A 16,421-nucleotide genomic window follows, 5' to 3' on the forward strand; every position below is an offset into this window, starting at 1 on the left:
CTCCCCCATCTCACCCCACATCCCATCACCCCCTCCCAGGCCTTCTACCCCCACACTTGTTCTTCTGTCTTCTCCTCTGCCTCTCTCCCCCCTCTACCTTCCTTCCTCCCACTCTCTCTCTCTCTCTCTCTCTCTCTCTCGGAGGATAAATGTGTTTTCCGGCTCATAAACTTGCAATGGAGCCGACGGCGCTCGGCACTGACAGATATTTTATATCCACAAACGCACAGTGACTGCGGTGATAAAGACATCAGATCTCACATGTAGACGATGGATAAAGGCCTCTCAGTGGAGCCAGGTCACACATGGACGGGGCGGCCGCAGTGCGCTTTCCTGGGTGTTTGGGTTCAGGTGAGAATTCAGGCAAAAATTTAAACCCGAATCGCACCAGTAAACAAAAACGCACCGGACCCCCAGGCACGGACCCGCGGCCGCACACATGTGACCCGGGCCTAAGGCCTGTTTCATAAGAGCGGGGTGATCGGTGAGCTTTGCTGAAGCTTTTAAAGTATCATTCAGCTCCAGTTTGTAAACGTTGAACACAAATCCTAATGGAGTGCTTGATTGCCACTTTAAACAAGCTGCTAGCAAGCTGCAGAACTTCTTGAAGCATATTGGAAGCCTGCTAGCAGCTTTTTTAACCACTTGCAGAGCAGACATTATTTTTTACTAAACAAACAAAAAAAATACAGAAAATTTTGAAATAAAAGAAAATGTTTTTCATAGTTTGTAATACAATTTAAAAAACAGGTAATTTTTCTCCTTCACTGATGGGCACTGATGAGGCGGCACTGATGAGCATGGATGGGCTGCACTAATGAGGTGGCACTGATGGGCACTGATAGGCTGCACTGATGGGCTGCACTTTAGAGGCGGCACTGGTGGGCACTGACGAGGAGGCACTGATAGGTGGCACAGGTGGGCACTGATGAGGAGGTAGTGATAGGTGACACTGGTGGGCACTGACGAGGAGGCACTGATAGGTGACACTGGTGGGCACTGATGAAGAGGCACTGATAGGTGTTACTGGTGGGCACTGATGAGGAGGCAGTGATAGGCGGCACTGAAGAGGCGGGACTGGTGGGCAGCAATGAGGAGGCACTGATAGGCAGCACTGGTGGGCACTGATGAAGAGGTACTGATAGGCAGCACTGGTGGGCACTGATGAGGAGGCACCGATAGGTGTTACTGGTGGGCACTTATGAGGAGGCACTGATGGGCTTCACTGGTGGGCACTGATGAGGAGGCACTGATAATCAGTGCAGATGTCGCTTTAACACAAGCCAGTTACCGGCTCTCTTCTCCTCTCCTGTCAGCTTAATTGATAACTGGCTTGTGTTTACACCATGATCAGCTGTCATTGGAGGAATCTGATCACGTGGTAAAGGGTTCGCTGTGATTGGCTCTTTACGCCAATCTGTGATCAGCTACAAGGACGCAGCAATCCCAGAGCGTGCCGCCCACGTGCCTCAGGTATACGCGGGCAGCGGGATCACAGGAGGGTGCCCTCCTGCTGTAGCCCCCCTAGGGGTATAGAGTGGGCAGGAACTGGTTAAAGTGGCAATCAGCACTCCCATTAGGATCCGTGTTGAACATTTACAGACTGGAGCTGAATGGTATAATAAAAGCTTCAACAAAGCTCACCGATCTCCCGGCTCTTATGTAACAGGCCTTAGAGAAGAACTCATTAATGAAACAGTAGTCCACGCATGGATCCATTCCCCAGCAGAGATGGCGGCACTCCTCCTCCAGCCACTCACCAGGTTCACCACATCCCGGTAGCGGATTCGCCCGTCAGAGTTGCGGTTTGCCAGGGCCAGCAGGACATCCAGCTTGTGAGGGTCCAGCTCTGCGCCATGCTTCCGCAGAAGAGTCCAGAACTGCTTTGTGCTGATATAGCCGCTGCTACCGGCATCCATCTGGGGGCACAAGACGGGGTTAGTCAGCCAATGCCAAGTACCCATGGGTTGTATATACACATTGACTGGGCATAGAAACACCGACCAACTCCGATAGGTACCATAGATGAGTGGATACACAGGGAGGGGCCGGGGCAGGTCAGAGACCCGGCAGGTCAGAGACCCGGGCAGGTCAGAGACCCGGGCAGATCAGAGACCTTGCAGATCAGAGACCCGGGCAGGTCAGAGACCAGGGCAGGTCAGAGACCTGGGCAGGTCAGAGACCCTGCAGGTCAGAGACCTGGGCAGGTCAGAAACCCTGCAGGTCAGAGACCCGGGCAGATCAGAGACCCGGGCAGGTCAGAGACCAGGGCAGGTCAGAGACCTGGGCAGGTCAGAGACCCTGCAGATCAGAGACCCGGGCAGGTCAGAGACCCTGCAGATCAGAGACCCGGGCAGGTCAGAGACCCGGGCAGGTCAGAGACCCGGGCAGGTGGACGTATCTCAGATCAATACACAGAATATACACTACAAGTAAATCTGCACAGACACCAGCAGGTGTGATCTGCCCTCGGGGGGGTAAACTCTGCGATGCCCCCATTTATCAGAGACTGGGAGTGAGAGATTAGAGTGAATTACTCGGCCAAGCAGGGCGAAGGGTCTGACCACCGCCATGGGTAGGAGGACTGTGCCCCCCCCGTCTCTGCATTCCTCAATAAGGCCGACAGAGAGTTGTGAAAGTGCCCCATCTCCATACATTTCCCTGACAAAGAGATCATTGTCTGCCCCCCGGACTCCAGCTGGGCCAGCCTGGTGAAGAGTCCAGACAAGGGGATCCCAGATGGCGGTGGGCACGCCGCGGCCGCAGTATGACCCATAATCCTCTTATGGGAAGGAGAGAGGAGAAATAGCTCTAATCTGGGCACAATGAGCCTTTGTGGGGCGACAAAAGCCGGCCACAGCCCCCGTGTATGGAGCGCAGGGCGGCAGCTGCAGCACAATAAACACCAAATCTCTGTTTACAATCACTTCTCGTCTGGTGCCATTAATCTGGAACATTACCATGGCAGGGAGGCTGCGCCGCCTTTCAACTGCTCCATTCAACGTGAGGGCCCACCTGAGATTGCAATGCCAGAGGGGCGCCGAGAGCCTGGGAAAGGCATGGCCGTCCCGTGTACAGCTCTTCCTTGACTGTCCCCGAAATCCCCCGTCCTACACCCCGAAATCCCCCGTCCTACACCCCCGAAATCCCCCGTCCTACATCGCCGGGACCACCCAAATCCCAAACTGCAATACCAGCCCTCCGAAATCCCCCGTCCTACACCCCAAAATCCCCTGTCCTACACCCCGAAATCCCCCGTCCTACACCCCGAAATCCCCCGTCCTACAGCACTGGGACCACCCAAATCCCAAACTGCAATACCAGCCCCCCGAAATCCCCCGTCCTACACCCCGAAATCCCCCGTCCTACACCCCGAAATCCCCGTCCTACACCCCAAAATCCCCCGTCCTACAGCACTGGGACCACCCAAATCCCAAACTGCAATACCAGCCCCCCGAAATCCCCCGTCCTACACCCCGAAATCCCTCGTCCTACACCCCGAAATCCCCCGTCCTACACCCCGAAATCCCCCGTCCTACACCCCGAAATCTCTCGTCCTACACCCCGAAATCCCCCGTCCTACACCTCCGAAATCCCCCGTCCTACACCCCGAAATCCCCCGTCCTACACCCCGAAATCTCCCGTCCTACAGCACCGAAATCCCCCGTCCTACAGCCCCGAAATCCCCCATCCTACAGCACCGGGACCACCCAAATCCCAAACTGCAATACCAACCCCCCGAAATCCCCCATCCTACAGCACCGGGACCACCCAAATCCCAAACTGCAATACCAGAGGGGCCCCGAGAGCCTGGGAAAGGCATGGCCGTCCCGTGTACAGCTCTTCCCTGACTGTCCCCGAAATCCCCCGTCCTACACCCCAAAATCCCCCGTCCTACAGCACTGGGACCACCCAAATCCCAAACTGCAATACCAGCCCCCCGAAATCCCCCGTCCTACACCCCGAAATCCCTCGTCCTACACCCCGAAATCCCCCGTCCTACACCCCGAAATCCCCCGTCCTACACCCCGAAATCTCTCGTCCTACACCCCGAAATCCCCCGTCCTACACCTCCGAAATCCCCCGTCCTACACCCCGAAATCCCCCGTCCTACACCCCGAAATCTCCCGTCCTACAGCACCGAAATCCCCCGTCCTACAGCCCCGAAATCCCCCATCCTACAGCACCGGGACCACCCAAATCCCAAACTGCAATACCAACCCCCCGAAATCCCCCATCCTACAGCACCGGGACCACCCAAATCCCAAACTGCAATACCAGAGGGGCCCCGAGAGCCTGGGAAAGGCATGGCCGTCCCGTGTACAGCTCTTCCCTGACTGTCCCCGAAATCCCCCGTCCTACACCCCAAAATCCCCCGTCCTACAGCACTGGGACCACCCAAATCCCAAACTGCAATACCAGCCCCCCGAAATCCCCCGTCCTACACCCCGAAATCCCTCGTCCTACACCCCGAAATCCCCCGTCCTACACCCCGAAATCCCCCGTCCTACACCCCGAAATCTCTCGTCCTACACCCCGAAATCCCCCGTCCTACACCTCCGAAATCCCCCGTCCTACACCCCGAAATCCCCCGTCCTACACCCCGAAATCTCCCGTCCTACAGCACCGAAATCCCCCGTCCTACAGCCCCGAAATCCCCCGTCCTACAGCCCCGAAATCCCCCATCCTACAGCACCGGGACCACCCAAATCCCAAACTGCAATACCAACCCCCCGAAATCCCCCATCCTACAGCACCGGGACCACCCAAATCCCGAACTGCAATACCAGAGCCGACTCCGAGAGCCTGGGAAAGGCATGGCCGTCCCGTGTACAGCTCTTCCCTGACTGTCTCCGAAATCCCCCGTCCTACACCCCCGAAATCCCCCGTCCTACACCCCCGAAATCCCCCGTCCTACAGCCCCGAAATCCCCCGTCCTACAGCCCCGAAATCCCCCGTCCTACACCCCCGAAATCCCCCGTCCTACAGCCCCGAAATCCCCTGTCCTACACCCCGAAATCCCCCATCCTACAGCACCGGGACCACCCAAATCCCAAACTGCAATACCAACCCCCCGAAATCCCCCGTCCTACAGCACCGGGACCACCCAAATCCCGAACTGCAATACCAACCCCCCGAAATCCCCCGTCCTACAGCACCGGGACCACCCAAATCCCGAACTGCAATACCAGAGCCGACTCCGAGAGCCTGGGAAAGGCATGGCCGTCCCGTGTACAGCTCTTCCCTGACTGTATACTTCTGTCCCCGAAATCCCCCGTCCTACAGCGCCGGGACCACCCAAATCCCAAACTGCAATACCAACCCCCCGAAATCCCCCATCCTACAGCACCGGGACCACCCAAATCCCGAACTGCAATACCAGAGCCGACTCCGAGAGCCTGGGAAAGGCATGGCCGTCCCGTGTACAGCTCTTCCCTGACTGTATACTTCTGTCCCCGAAATCCCCCGTCCTACAGCACCGGGACCACCCAAATCCCAAACTTTAATATCAGCCCCCCAAAATCCCCCATCCTACAGCGCCGGGACCACCCAAATCCCGAACTGCAATACCAGAGCCGACTCCGAGAGCCTGGGAAAGGCATGGCCGTCCCGTGTACAGCTCTTCCCTGACTGTCTCCGAAATCCCCCGTCCTACACCCCCGAAATCCCCCGTCCTACACCCCCGAAATCCCCCGTCCTACAGCCCCGAAATCCCCCGTCCTACACCCCCGAAATCCCCCGTCCTACACCCCCGAAATCCCCCGTCCTACAGCCCCGAAATCCCCTGTCCTACAGCACCGGGACCACCCAAATCCCAAACTGCAATACCAACCCCCCGAAATCCCCCATCCTACAGCACCGGGACCACCCAAATCCCGAACTGCAATACCAGAGCCGACTCCGAGAGCCTGGGAAAGGCATGGCCGTCCCGTGTACAGCTCTTCCCTGACTGTATACTTCTGTCCCCGAAATCCCCCGTCCTACAGCACCGGGACCACCCAAATCCCAAACTTTAATATCAGCCCCCCAAAATCCCCCATCCTACAGCGCCGGGACCACCCAAATCCCAAACTGCAATACCAGAGCCAACTCCGAGAGCCTGGGAAAGGCATGGCCGTCCCGTGTACAGCTCTTCCCTGACTGTCTCCGAAATCCCCCGTCCTACACCCCCGAAATCCCCCGTCCTACACCCCCGAAATCCCCCGTCCTACAGCCCCGAAATCCCCCGTCCTACACCCCCGAAATCCCCCGTCCTACACCCCCGAAATCCCCCGTCCTACAGCCCCGAAATCCCCTGTCCTACACCCCGAAATCCCCCATCCTACAGCACCGGGACCACCCAAATCCCGAACTGCAATACCAGAGCCGACTCCGAGAGCCTGGGAAAGGCATGGCCGTCCCGTGTACAGCTCTTCCCTGACTGTATACTTCTGTCCCCGAAATCCCCCGTCCTACAGCGCCGGGACCACCCAAATCCCAAACTGCAATACCAGCCCCGAAATCCCCCGTCCTACACCCCCGAAATCCCCCGTCCTACACCCCCGAAATCCCCCGTCCTACACCCCCGGGACCACCCAAATCCCAAACTGCAATACCAGCCCCCCGAAATGCCCCATCCTACACCCCCGAAATCCCCCGTCCTACATCACCGGGACCACCCAAATTCCGATCTGCAATACCAGCCCCCCAAAATCCCCCGTCAAACATCACCGGGACCACCCAAATCCCAAACTGTAGTACCAGCCCCGACACCACTCAAAGACTCTACTGCAATACCAAAATGTTCTATCCTTACACTATATTGTCAAAAGTATTGGGACGCCTGCCACGCACATGAACTTTAAAGGCATCCCAGTCTTAGTCCGTAGGATTCTTTGTGCACTGACTGGTCCAAATCATTTGGTGGAGGGGGGATTATGGTGTGGGGGGAGGGGGGATTATGGTGTGTGGGGTTGTTTATCAGGGGTTGGGTTGGCCCCTCAGTTCCAGTGAAGGGAATTCCTAAGGCGTCGGCATACCAAGACATTTTGGAAATTTTCACACTGGGGGGGGGGGCTGGGGGGTCACACTGGGGGGTCACTTGCTTGCTGCAGGGGGTGCAGTTCTTGGCATTTATTACAGGAAAGCCATAGAAAGATTTTCTCAATGGCTGCGGCTGCGCTCCTACCTGGTGGAGGAGGAAACCTGCGCTGTCACTGGGGGGGGGGGGGGGGGGGGTCACACTGAGGGGGTCACACTGGAGGGGTCACATGCTTGCTGTAGGGGGTGCAGTTCTTGGCATTTATTACAGGAAAGCCATAGAAAGATTTCCTCAATGACTGCGGCTGCGCTCCTACCTGGTGGAGGAGGAAACCTGCGCTGGGTCTATATTAAGCTGCGTTGTTGTGGGATGACTGATCCCAGATTACACGGAGGGATCACAGATGTAGAGAGGATTTATATAACGGGATCACTCCCAGGAGACAGCCTGCGGGGGAGGGGGGGTATCAGACAGCAGATATGATTAACGTATCTAATCATCTGACTTCCCCTCCCCCATATTGTTACCAATGTCCGATGATTAATGTATCAGACACTATGAGCCATTCCATTGTCGCATCGATCGATATAAAACCTCAGATGTGTCTTCCTATAATGCGCCTCTCTGACCTACAATGGAGTCCCAGCAACTCCGGAGGGCGGAGGGTCTGTATGGGAAACTGCGCACTGCGGCCTTCAGGAAATGGCGGTCCAGAAGAGGACCTACCCGCCTCTGATCTGCAGGACGGGGAGAAGATATATACCATTTTTATTACATAGCTGGGCCCACCTGGAGACCATCTGGAAGGCCCACCTGGAGAGCCCATCTGGAAGGCCCACCTGGAGGGCCCATCTGGAAGGCCCACCTGGAGAGCCCATCTGGAAGGCCCACCTGGAGGGCCCATCTGGAGGGTCCACCTGGAGAGCCCATCTGGAGGGTCCACCTGGAGAGACCATCTGGAAGGTCCACCTGGAGGGCCCATCTGGAGGGCCCACCTGGAGGGTCCACCTGGAGGGTCCACCTGGAGGATTCACCTGGAGGGCCCACCTGGAGGGTCCAGCGAATTCTGTCACAGCCAAGTACAACTACATGGCAAATGAGGTTCAATGTAGAAGGTTGGGGTATAATAGAAGGACAGAGGGAGATTGGGGTATAATAGAAGGACAGAGGGGGGATTGGGGTATAATAGAAGGACAGAGGGGGGATTGGGGTATAATAGAAGGACAGAGGGAGGATTGGGGTATAATAGAAGGACAGAGGGAGGATTGGGGTATAATAGAAGGACAGAGGGAGGATTGGGGTATAATAGAAGGACAGAGGGGGGATTGGGGTATGATAGAGGGACAGAGGGGGGATTGGGGTATAATAGAAGGACAGAGGGGGGATTGGGGTATAATAGAAGGACAGAGGGGGATTGGGGTATAATAGAGGGACAGAGGGAGGATTGGGGTATAATAGAAGGACAGAGGGGGGATTGGGGTATAATAGAAGGACAGAGGGGAGGATTGGGGTATAATAGAAGGACAGAGGGGGATTGGGGTATAATAGAGGGACAGAGGGAGGATTGGGGTATAATAGAAGGACAGAGGGGGGATTGGGGTATAATAGAAGGACAGAGGGGAGGATTGGGGTATAATAGAAGGACAGAGGGGGGATTGGGGTATAATAGAAGGACAGAGGGGGGATTGGGGTACATTAGTGTCAGCACATTACTTGTAGTCAGGAGGCGGAGTTATGTAGATAATAATTATCCTGATGGGAAGGGGAAGCTCCGCCTGTCTCGGCAGGTAATGTCACCTGTACTACATCTTCTTCTTCTTCTTCATTAATAAACATTAAAATCAAAGCATTTGATGAGATTCCAACGCAGGGAATGGGGAGCAATGTTTTATACCAGAGGATATATACACAGTATGTGGAATTTCTGATCAGAAGTGGAATTTTTTGAATACAAGTGGAAGAGTTAAAAACCAGGAGTTGCTTTTAGCTGCTTTTAACTGTTTCTGCTGCAAGTGTTCAATTGTTTGTCTTTTTTTCTCTGACACTTTTTAAACAGCTTTTTTTTTTTTTTCCTTTCTAAAGGCTAATTAAGGGGAGTGTTTAATTGTTAACAGGGGAGTGTCTAATTGTTAACAGGTGAGTATATAAGTGTCTGTAAAAACTCCATAAGAGCTGGCTCCTTGCTAAGATCTGGTGTGGAATTTCTGATCAGAAGTGGAATTTTTTGAATACAAATGGAAGAGTTAAAAAACAGGAGTTTAAAACAAGAGTTAAGACAGGAGTCTTCTAAAACTGTAAGTATCATCTTAATCTTCATACAAGTAATTATATTGTAACTGGGAAATGAGTGCTAGCAGGGTTGAAGGTTTTGCTCAGTGCACAGCGTGTCACATGTATGCAAAATTGGTGCAACAGCTCCAAGATGGATACCGCTGTGACAGATGTGAGCAGGTTGCCCTTCTGGAAGCTCGTATTAGAGATCTGGAGGAGCAAGTTGCAACACTGGGTAGAAATGACAACCTTGAAAGGGGTCCTCTGCTCGCTGAGCAAGTGGTCAGTAAGGTTGATGTGGAGGGTGGAGGGGCAAGTCAGGATTATCAGATAGGGAGATGGGTTAATGCAGTTAGAGGGAGTGGAAGGGGCGTGAAGAAAGGGAAGGCCAGTCCTGTATTTGTGCATCAAAACAAATTTGCCAATTTGGGTGATGATGTGGAGGTGGCAAACACAGAGGTGGCAGCCCTAGATGTTACTGCTACCCCTAACAGCCGGGAGAGCAACCCATCTAGTAGAGGTGGGGAGGGGAGTGCAGGTAGGCCTAGACAGTTGGTGGTAATAGGGGATTCTATAATCAGAAGGACCGATAATAATAATTTGTCGCCAGGATGGTTTGCTGTCTCCCTGGTGCCAGGGTTCGGCATGTGGTGGACCGGGTGGATAAATTACTGGGAGGGGCTGGGCATGACCCAGCTGTCTTGGTCCACGTTGGAACCAATGACAGTATACATGGAAGGTGGAGGCTCCTTAAGAATCAATTTAAAGAACTAGGCTGCAAGATGAAGGGAAGGACCTCCAAGGTGATATTCTCTGAAATATTGCCTGTGCCATGCGCAACACAGGAAAGGCAGGGGGAGATTAGAGAGCTGAATGGATGGCTAAAGACCTGGTGTAGGAAGGAGGGATTTGGGTTTCTAGAGCACTGGGCTGACTTTTCATTGGGGTGCAACCTATATGCTAAAGACGGTTTGCACTTGAATGGAAGGGGGTCTGCTGTGCTGGGGGAGAGGTTTATGGGAATGCTGGAGGAGTATTTAAACTAGGATTGAGGGGGGAGGGTGAATTAGAATTACATCGAGCAGACAGGTCAGTTAGTGGTCAGACATTAATGGAGAGTGGAATGGGGATAGATGGGGGAAGGGTTATGGCAGGTGACAAGAAAGTTCCCATGTTGCAAACAGCCATTGGAAATAATAGTGCCATTTGTACTACTATAAATTATATGTTGGGAGCTGCGGTGGCTCAACGCGATTGGCACTGCGCTGACAAGCCATTCACCTCTGCAGCTAGGGGTTCGGATCCCGGTCTCGGCTACATGTGAATTGAGTTTGGTGGTCTCAGCCCGGCTCCTGGTGGGTGTGCTATGCGAGGTAAGCCTGCGCTTAGTACGCCCACCCCCCTCCCACAAAAACCACCACACCTACACACGCACTCTAAAATTGGGTTAACACGCACGCACTTTGACCATGCGGTCTCTAAAAAGAGAGGCGAAGGACTAACGGGGCTGGTTGAGCGGGCTAATCCTCTCACTCCCTTATAGGGAGTCCCTCTGCCCCGTTGGGCTTCAAAGCGGAGCAGGTAGGGCGGGCTGTGTGGGAGGACCCCCTCACACACCCGCCATTGCCACCCGGGGCATGGAGAAAGGTGGCAGATTGCCTCTGGGGGAGGCCTGCCTACTCCCAACTCCTGCATTCCGGCTCCTCTCTCGAGTACACGCACAAAATACACTTTAAAAAATAAAAATAAAAAAATAAAAAATAAATAAAATATGAGATCTGGGGTCAAAAAGACCTCAGATCAAATATTAAAAAAAAAAAAAAAAAAAAAAAAAAAAAAATTATATGAAAAACACCAGAGAAAAATGTAACAATACATTTAAGTGTTTGTTCACCAATGCCAGAAGTCTGCCAAGCAAAACAGGTGAGCTGGAAGCTCTGGTGCATGAGGAGAGCTATGATGTAATCGGTATTGCTGAAACTTGGCTTCAATCCTCACATGACTGGGCTATTAATATTCCTGGCTATGCTCTCTTTCGGAAAGACAGGGTAAAAAGGAAAGGTGGAGGGGTCTGTCTCTATGTGAGAAGTGACCTCAAAGCAAGCGTGAAAGAGGACCTGGTTGATGGAGAGTGTGATGAGGCTGAAGCATTATGGGTGGAACTGCATACAGATGTGCGTAGTTCAAAATTAATCATTGGAGTTTGTTATAAACCACCCAATGTTATTGAGGAGGTGGAGACTCAGCTCCTTGCACAGATGGAAAGGGCTGCAAGGGCTGGGACGCTGATAATAATGGGGGATTTTAACTACCCAGAAATTGACTGGATTAATGGCACTTCTGGGACAGTTAAAGGACAAAAATTTAAAAACCTATTGCAGGACAATTTTATGGTGCAGTTTATTGAGGCCCCAACTAGGAATGATGCCCTGTTGGACCTGATAATCTCAAACCATGCAGAGCTTATTACTAATGTTCAGATAAAGGAACACCTGGGTAGCAGTGATCATAACATGATTTCATTTAATGTTAACTATAAGCAAGAAATACATACAGGAAATATTAAAACACTAAATTTTAAGAGAGCAAATTTTCCAAGGATGAGGGCTGCTCTCCAGGACTTGGACTGGGAGGGACTATTGGCACAGATGAACACAGAACAGAAATGGGAATTCTTCAAAAAGACTGTGTGGAACCTCACTGCAAAGTATGTTCCCATGGGCAATAAGTTTAAAAGGCTAAAAATAAAACCTATGTGGCTCACGGGCAAAGTTAAAAAAGCTATAAACAATAAGAAAGTAGCTTTTAAAAAATATAAAAATGAAGGAACACTAGTGTTGTTTAAATGTTACAAAGAATATAACAGGATATGCAAAAAGGAAATCAAGGATGCAAAAATTCAATACGAACGACAGATTGCAAAAGATAGTAGGACAAACCCCAAAAAATTCTTTAAATATATTAATAGTAAAAAGGTGAAGTCTGAGCATGTAGGCCCCTTACAAAATAATCTAGAGTGGGTGACTGGGGACAAAGAGAAGGCAAATTTATTAAATGTTTTCTTCAGCTCTGTGTATACAATGGAGCATGGGGGAGCTCATGTCCAAAATGGGGGTGGGAGTGACACAGCCCCAAATCCACAATGGCTCAAAAGTGATATGGTCCAGAAATATTTAGACAGAATAAAGGTGGATAAAGCACCTGGACCTGATGGCATCCACCCACGGATCCTAGGTGAGTTGAGCTCTGTCATTTCAAAGCCACTGTATCTAATATTTAGGGACTCATTAAAGACAGGAATAGTACCACTGGATTGGCGCAGGGCCAATGTGGTGCCCATATTTAATAAGGGAACAAAGTCTTTACCAAGTAACTATAGACCTGTTAGTTTAACTTCTATAGTTGGGAAGATACTGGAACGTTTAATAAAAGACCACATGGATGAGTTCTTGCTGGAAAAAAACTATTTAAGCAGCAGACAACATGGATTCATGAAAGACAGAAGTTGTCAGACAAACCTGATTTCCTTTTATGAAGAGGTAAGTAAAACCTTGGACAGAGGGGTGGCTGTGGACGTGATATATTTGGATTTTGCAAAAGCGTTGGATACAGTTCCGCACACACGGCTCATGTGTAAGGTAAGGTCTACAGGATTGGATATAGCAGTGTGTAAATGGATAGAAAACTGGCTGAAAGACAGAATTCAGAGAGTCGTGGTTAATGATTCTTACTCTGAATGGTCCAATGTTATCAGTGGTGTACCCCAAGGTTCAGTGTTATCAGTGGTGTACCCCAAGGTTCAGTGTTATCAGTGGTGTACCCCAAGGTTCAGGGTTATCAGTGGTGTACCCCAAGGTTCAGTGTTATCAGTGGTGTACCCCAAGGTTCAGTGTTATCAGTGGTGTACCCCAAGGTTCAGGGTTATCAGTGGTGTACCCCAAGGTTCCGTGTTATCAGTGGTGTACCCCAAGGTTCCGTGTTATCAGTGGTGTACCCCAAGGTTCAGTGCTGGGACCCTTACTTTTCAATATATTTATAAATGATATTGGGTCTGAGATCAAAAGTAACATTTCTGTCTTTGCAGATGACACCAAGCTATGCAGTGGAATAACGTCCTTGCAGGATGTCTCCAATTTACAAGCCGACCTCAATGCTTTGTCTAATTGGGCGACTGAGTGGCAGATGAGGTTTAATGTAGATAAATGTAAAGTTATGCACTTGGGGGCTAAGAATATGCATGCATCATACATACTAGGGGGAGTACAACTGGGGGGGTCTGTAGTGGAGAAGGATCTGGGGGGATCTGTAGTGGAGAAGGATCTGGGGGGATCTGTAGTGGAGAAGGAACTGGGGGGGATCCGTAGTGGAGAAGGATCTGGGGGGATCCAAGGTTGAGAAGGATCTGGGGGATCTGTAGTGGAGAAGGATCTGGGGGGGATCCGTAGTGGAGAAGGATCTGGGGGGATCTGTAGTGGAGAAGGATCTGGGGGGATCTGTAGTGGAGAAGGATCTGGGGGGGGTCCGTAGTGGAGAAGGATCTGGGGGAGGGTCCGTAGTGGAGAAGGATCTGGGGGAGGGTCTGTAGTGGAGAAGGATCTGGGGGGATCTGTAGTGGAGAAGGATCTGTGGGGGGTCCGTAGTGGAGAAGGATCTGGGGGGGATCCTCAGTGGAGGAGGATCTGGGGGGATCCGTAGTGGAGAAGGATCTGGGGGGGGGTCCGTAGTGGAGAAGGATCTGGGGGGGATCCTCAGTGGAGGAGGATCTGGGGGGGATCCTCAGTGGAGAAGGATCTGGGGGGATCTGTAGTGGAGAAGGATCTGGGGGTCTTGGTAGATCATAAGCTCAATAATAACATGCAATGCCAAGCTGGGGTTTCCAAAGCGAGGAAAGTCCTTTCTTGTATAGAGAGGGATGGACTCCAGAGAGAGAGAGGGATGGACTCCAGAGAGAGAGAGGGATGGACTCCAGAGAGAGAGACTTCATCTGTACAAATCATTAGTAAGACCTCATCTGGAATATGCAGTTCAGTTTTGGGCTCCAGTTCTCAAAAAGGATATCGGGGAACTGGAGAAAGTGCAGAGAAGGGCAACCAAACTGATAAGAGGCATGGAGGAGCTCAGCTATGAGGAAAGATCAGAGGAACTGAATTTATTCTCTCCTGAGAAGAGGAGAATTAGGGGGGATATGATCCACATGTACAAATATATAAGAGGTCCAACTTGGTGTTGAGTTATTCACTTTACGGTCATCACTGAGGACAAGGGGGCGCTCTTTACATCTAGAGGAAAAGAGATTTCATCTCCAAATACGGAAAGGTTTCTTCACAATAAGAGCTGTGAAAATGTGGAACAGACTCCCTCCAGAGGTGGTTCTGGCCAGCTCAGTAGATTGCTATAAGAAAGTTCTGGATTCTTTCCTAAATGTACAGAATATAACTGAGTACTAAGATTTGTAGGTAAAGTTGATCCAGGGTAAATCCGATGGCCTCTCGGGGGATCAGGAAGGAATTTTTTCCCCTGCTGTAGCAAATTTGATCATGCTCTGCTGGTTTTTTTTGCCTTCCTCTGGACCAACTGTGGGTATGGAGTTGGGTGTATGGGATTGTACTGTGTTTTTTATTTTGTTTTTATGTTTTTTGTGGTTGAACTGGATGGACTTGTGTCTTTTTTCAACCTGACTAACTATGTAACTATGTAACTATGACAAAACTAAGTACACCCCATCAGTCACATTTCTTGTATCTTTTCATGTGACAATGTCACCAAAAAACGACAAGGATATGGACAGCCGCACTCCAGTAACTTGAAAAAGATGTGCCCTTTATTGGGTACAGGAAAAAATACACTACAGGTATCAGCACACAGTGCTATGATTAAGCATTGACACTCAATGCGAAACGCGTCAGCTGTTTATCCCACTGTGTGCTGATACCTGTAGTGTATTTTTTCCTGTACCCAATAAAGGGCACATCTTTTTCAAGTTACTGGAGTGCGGCTGTCCATATCCTTGTCGTTTTTTGCACATCCAGTGCATTGCCAGCACCCATTTGCTTCTGAGTGGACATCAATTACCCCAGTGAGCTCACCTGGAGCGGCAGCTTTCTTACCTGTTTGACAATGTCACCAACCGCCTCCCCCGAATCCTCACCAACCGCCTCACCCGACCCCTCACCCGACCCCTCACCAACCGCCTCCCCCGACCCCTCACCAACCGCCTCACCCGACCCCTCACCAACCGCCTCCCCCGACCCCTCACCAACCGCCTCACCCGACCCCTCACCAACCGCCTCCCCCGACCCCTCACCAACCGCCTCACCCGACCCCTCACCAACCGCCTCCCCCGACTCCTTACCTGACCCCTCACCAACCGCCTCCCCCGACCCCTTACTTGACCCCTCACCAACCGCCTCCCCCGACCCCTTACCTGACCCCTCACCAACCGCCTCCCCCGAATCCTCACCAACCGCCTCCCCCGACCCCTCACCCGACCCCTCACCAACCGCCTCACCCGACCCCTCACCAACCGCCTCACCCGACCCCTCACCAACCGCCTCACCCGACTCCTTACCTGACCCCTCACCAACCGCCTCACCCGACCCCTCACCAACCGCCTCACCCGACCCCTCACCAACCGCCTCCCCCGACTCCTTACCTGACCCCTCACCAACCGCCTCCCCCGACCCCTTACTTGACCCCTCACCAACCGCCTCCCCCGACCCCTTACCTGACCCCTCACCAACCGTCTCCCCCTTACCTGACCCCTCACCAACCGCCTCCCCCGACTCCTTACCTGACCCCTCACCAACCGCCTCCCCCTTACCTGACCCCTCACCAACTGCCTCACCCGACCCCTCACCAACCGCCTCACCCGACCCCTCACCCGACCCCTCACCAACCGCCTCACCTGACCCCTCACCCGACCCCTCACCAACCGCCTAACCTGACCCCTTACCTGACCGCCTCACCTGACCCCTCACCCGACCCCTCACCAACCGCCTCACCCGACTGTGAAGGACTTTTTGCCTATATGCTTCAGTTTAATTCTCCCTGCTAGTAATATTGTGTGTGTTGTGTGAAGAAGACCTGTGTTTACCTTTAAGAGATGTGTATTGTATCGTCAGGCTAAATG

The 16,421-nt window shown here is 52.2% G+C and overlaps 2 protein-coding genes across 2 annotated transcripts in view; one reads left to right on the plus strand and one right to left on the minus strand.

Annotated features, from left to right (window-relative positions):
- RHBDL3 (rhomboid like 3) overlaps positions 1 to 2,042 on the minus strand; it is a 33,235-nt gene extending 31,193 nt beyond the window's left edge. Inside the window, exon 1 of the mRNA XM_040331583.1 lies at positions 1,761 to 2,042. Coding sequence (XP_040187517.1) covers positions 1,761 to 1,964 — 204 coding nt within the window. The 5' untranslated portion in view covers positions 1,965 to 2,042. The remainder of the gene's footprint in view (positions 1 to 1,760) is intronic.
- Positions 2,043 to 2,961: 919 nt separating this feature from the next.
- LOC120919331 (extensin-like) lies at positions 2,962 to 5,631 on the plus strand. The gene has a single exon (XM_040331442.1). It carries the CDS (start codon positions 2,962 to 2,964, stop codon positions 5,629 to 5,631), a length of 2,670 nt encoding a protein of 889 aa, XP_040187376.1.
- The last annotated feature ends 10,790 nt before the right edge of the window (positions 5,632 to 16,421 follow it).

The sequence above is a fragment of the Rana temporaria genome, chromosome 12 (genome assembly GCF_905171775.1).
Source record: "Rana temporaria chromosome 12, aRanTem1.1, whole genome shotgun sequence".
Classification (NCBI taxonomy): Eukaryota; Metazoa; Chordata; class Amphibia; order Anura; family Ranidae; genus Rana; species Rana temporaria.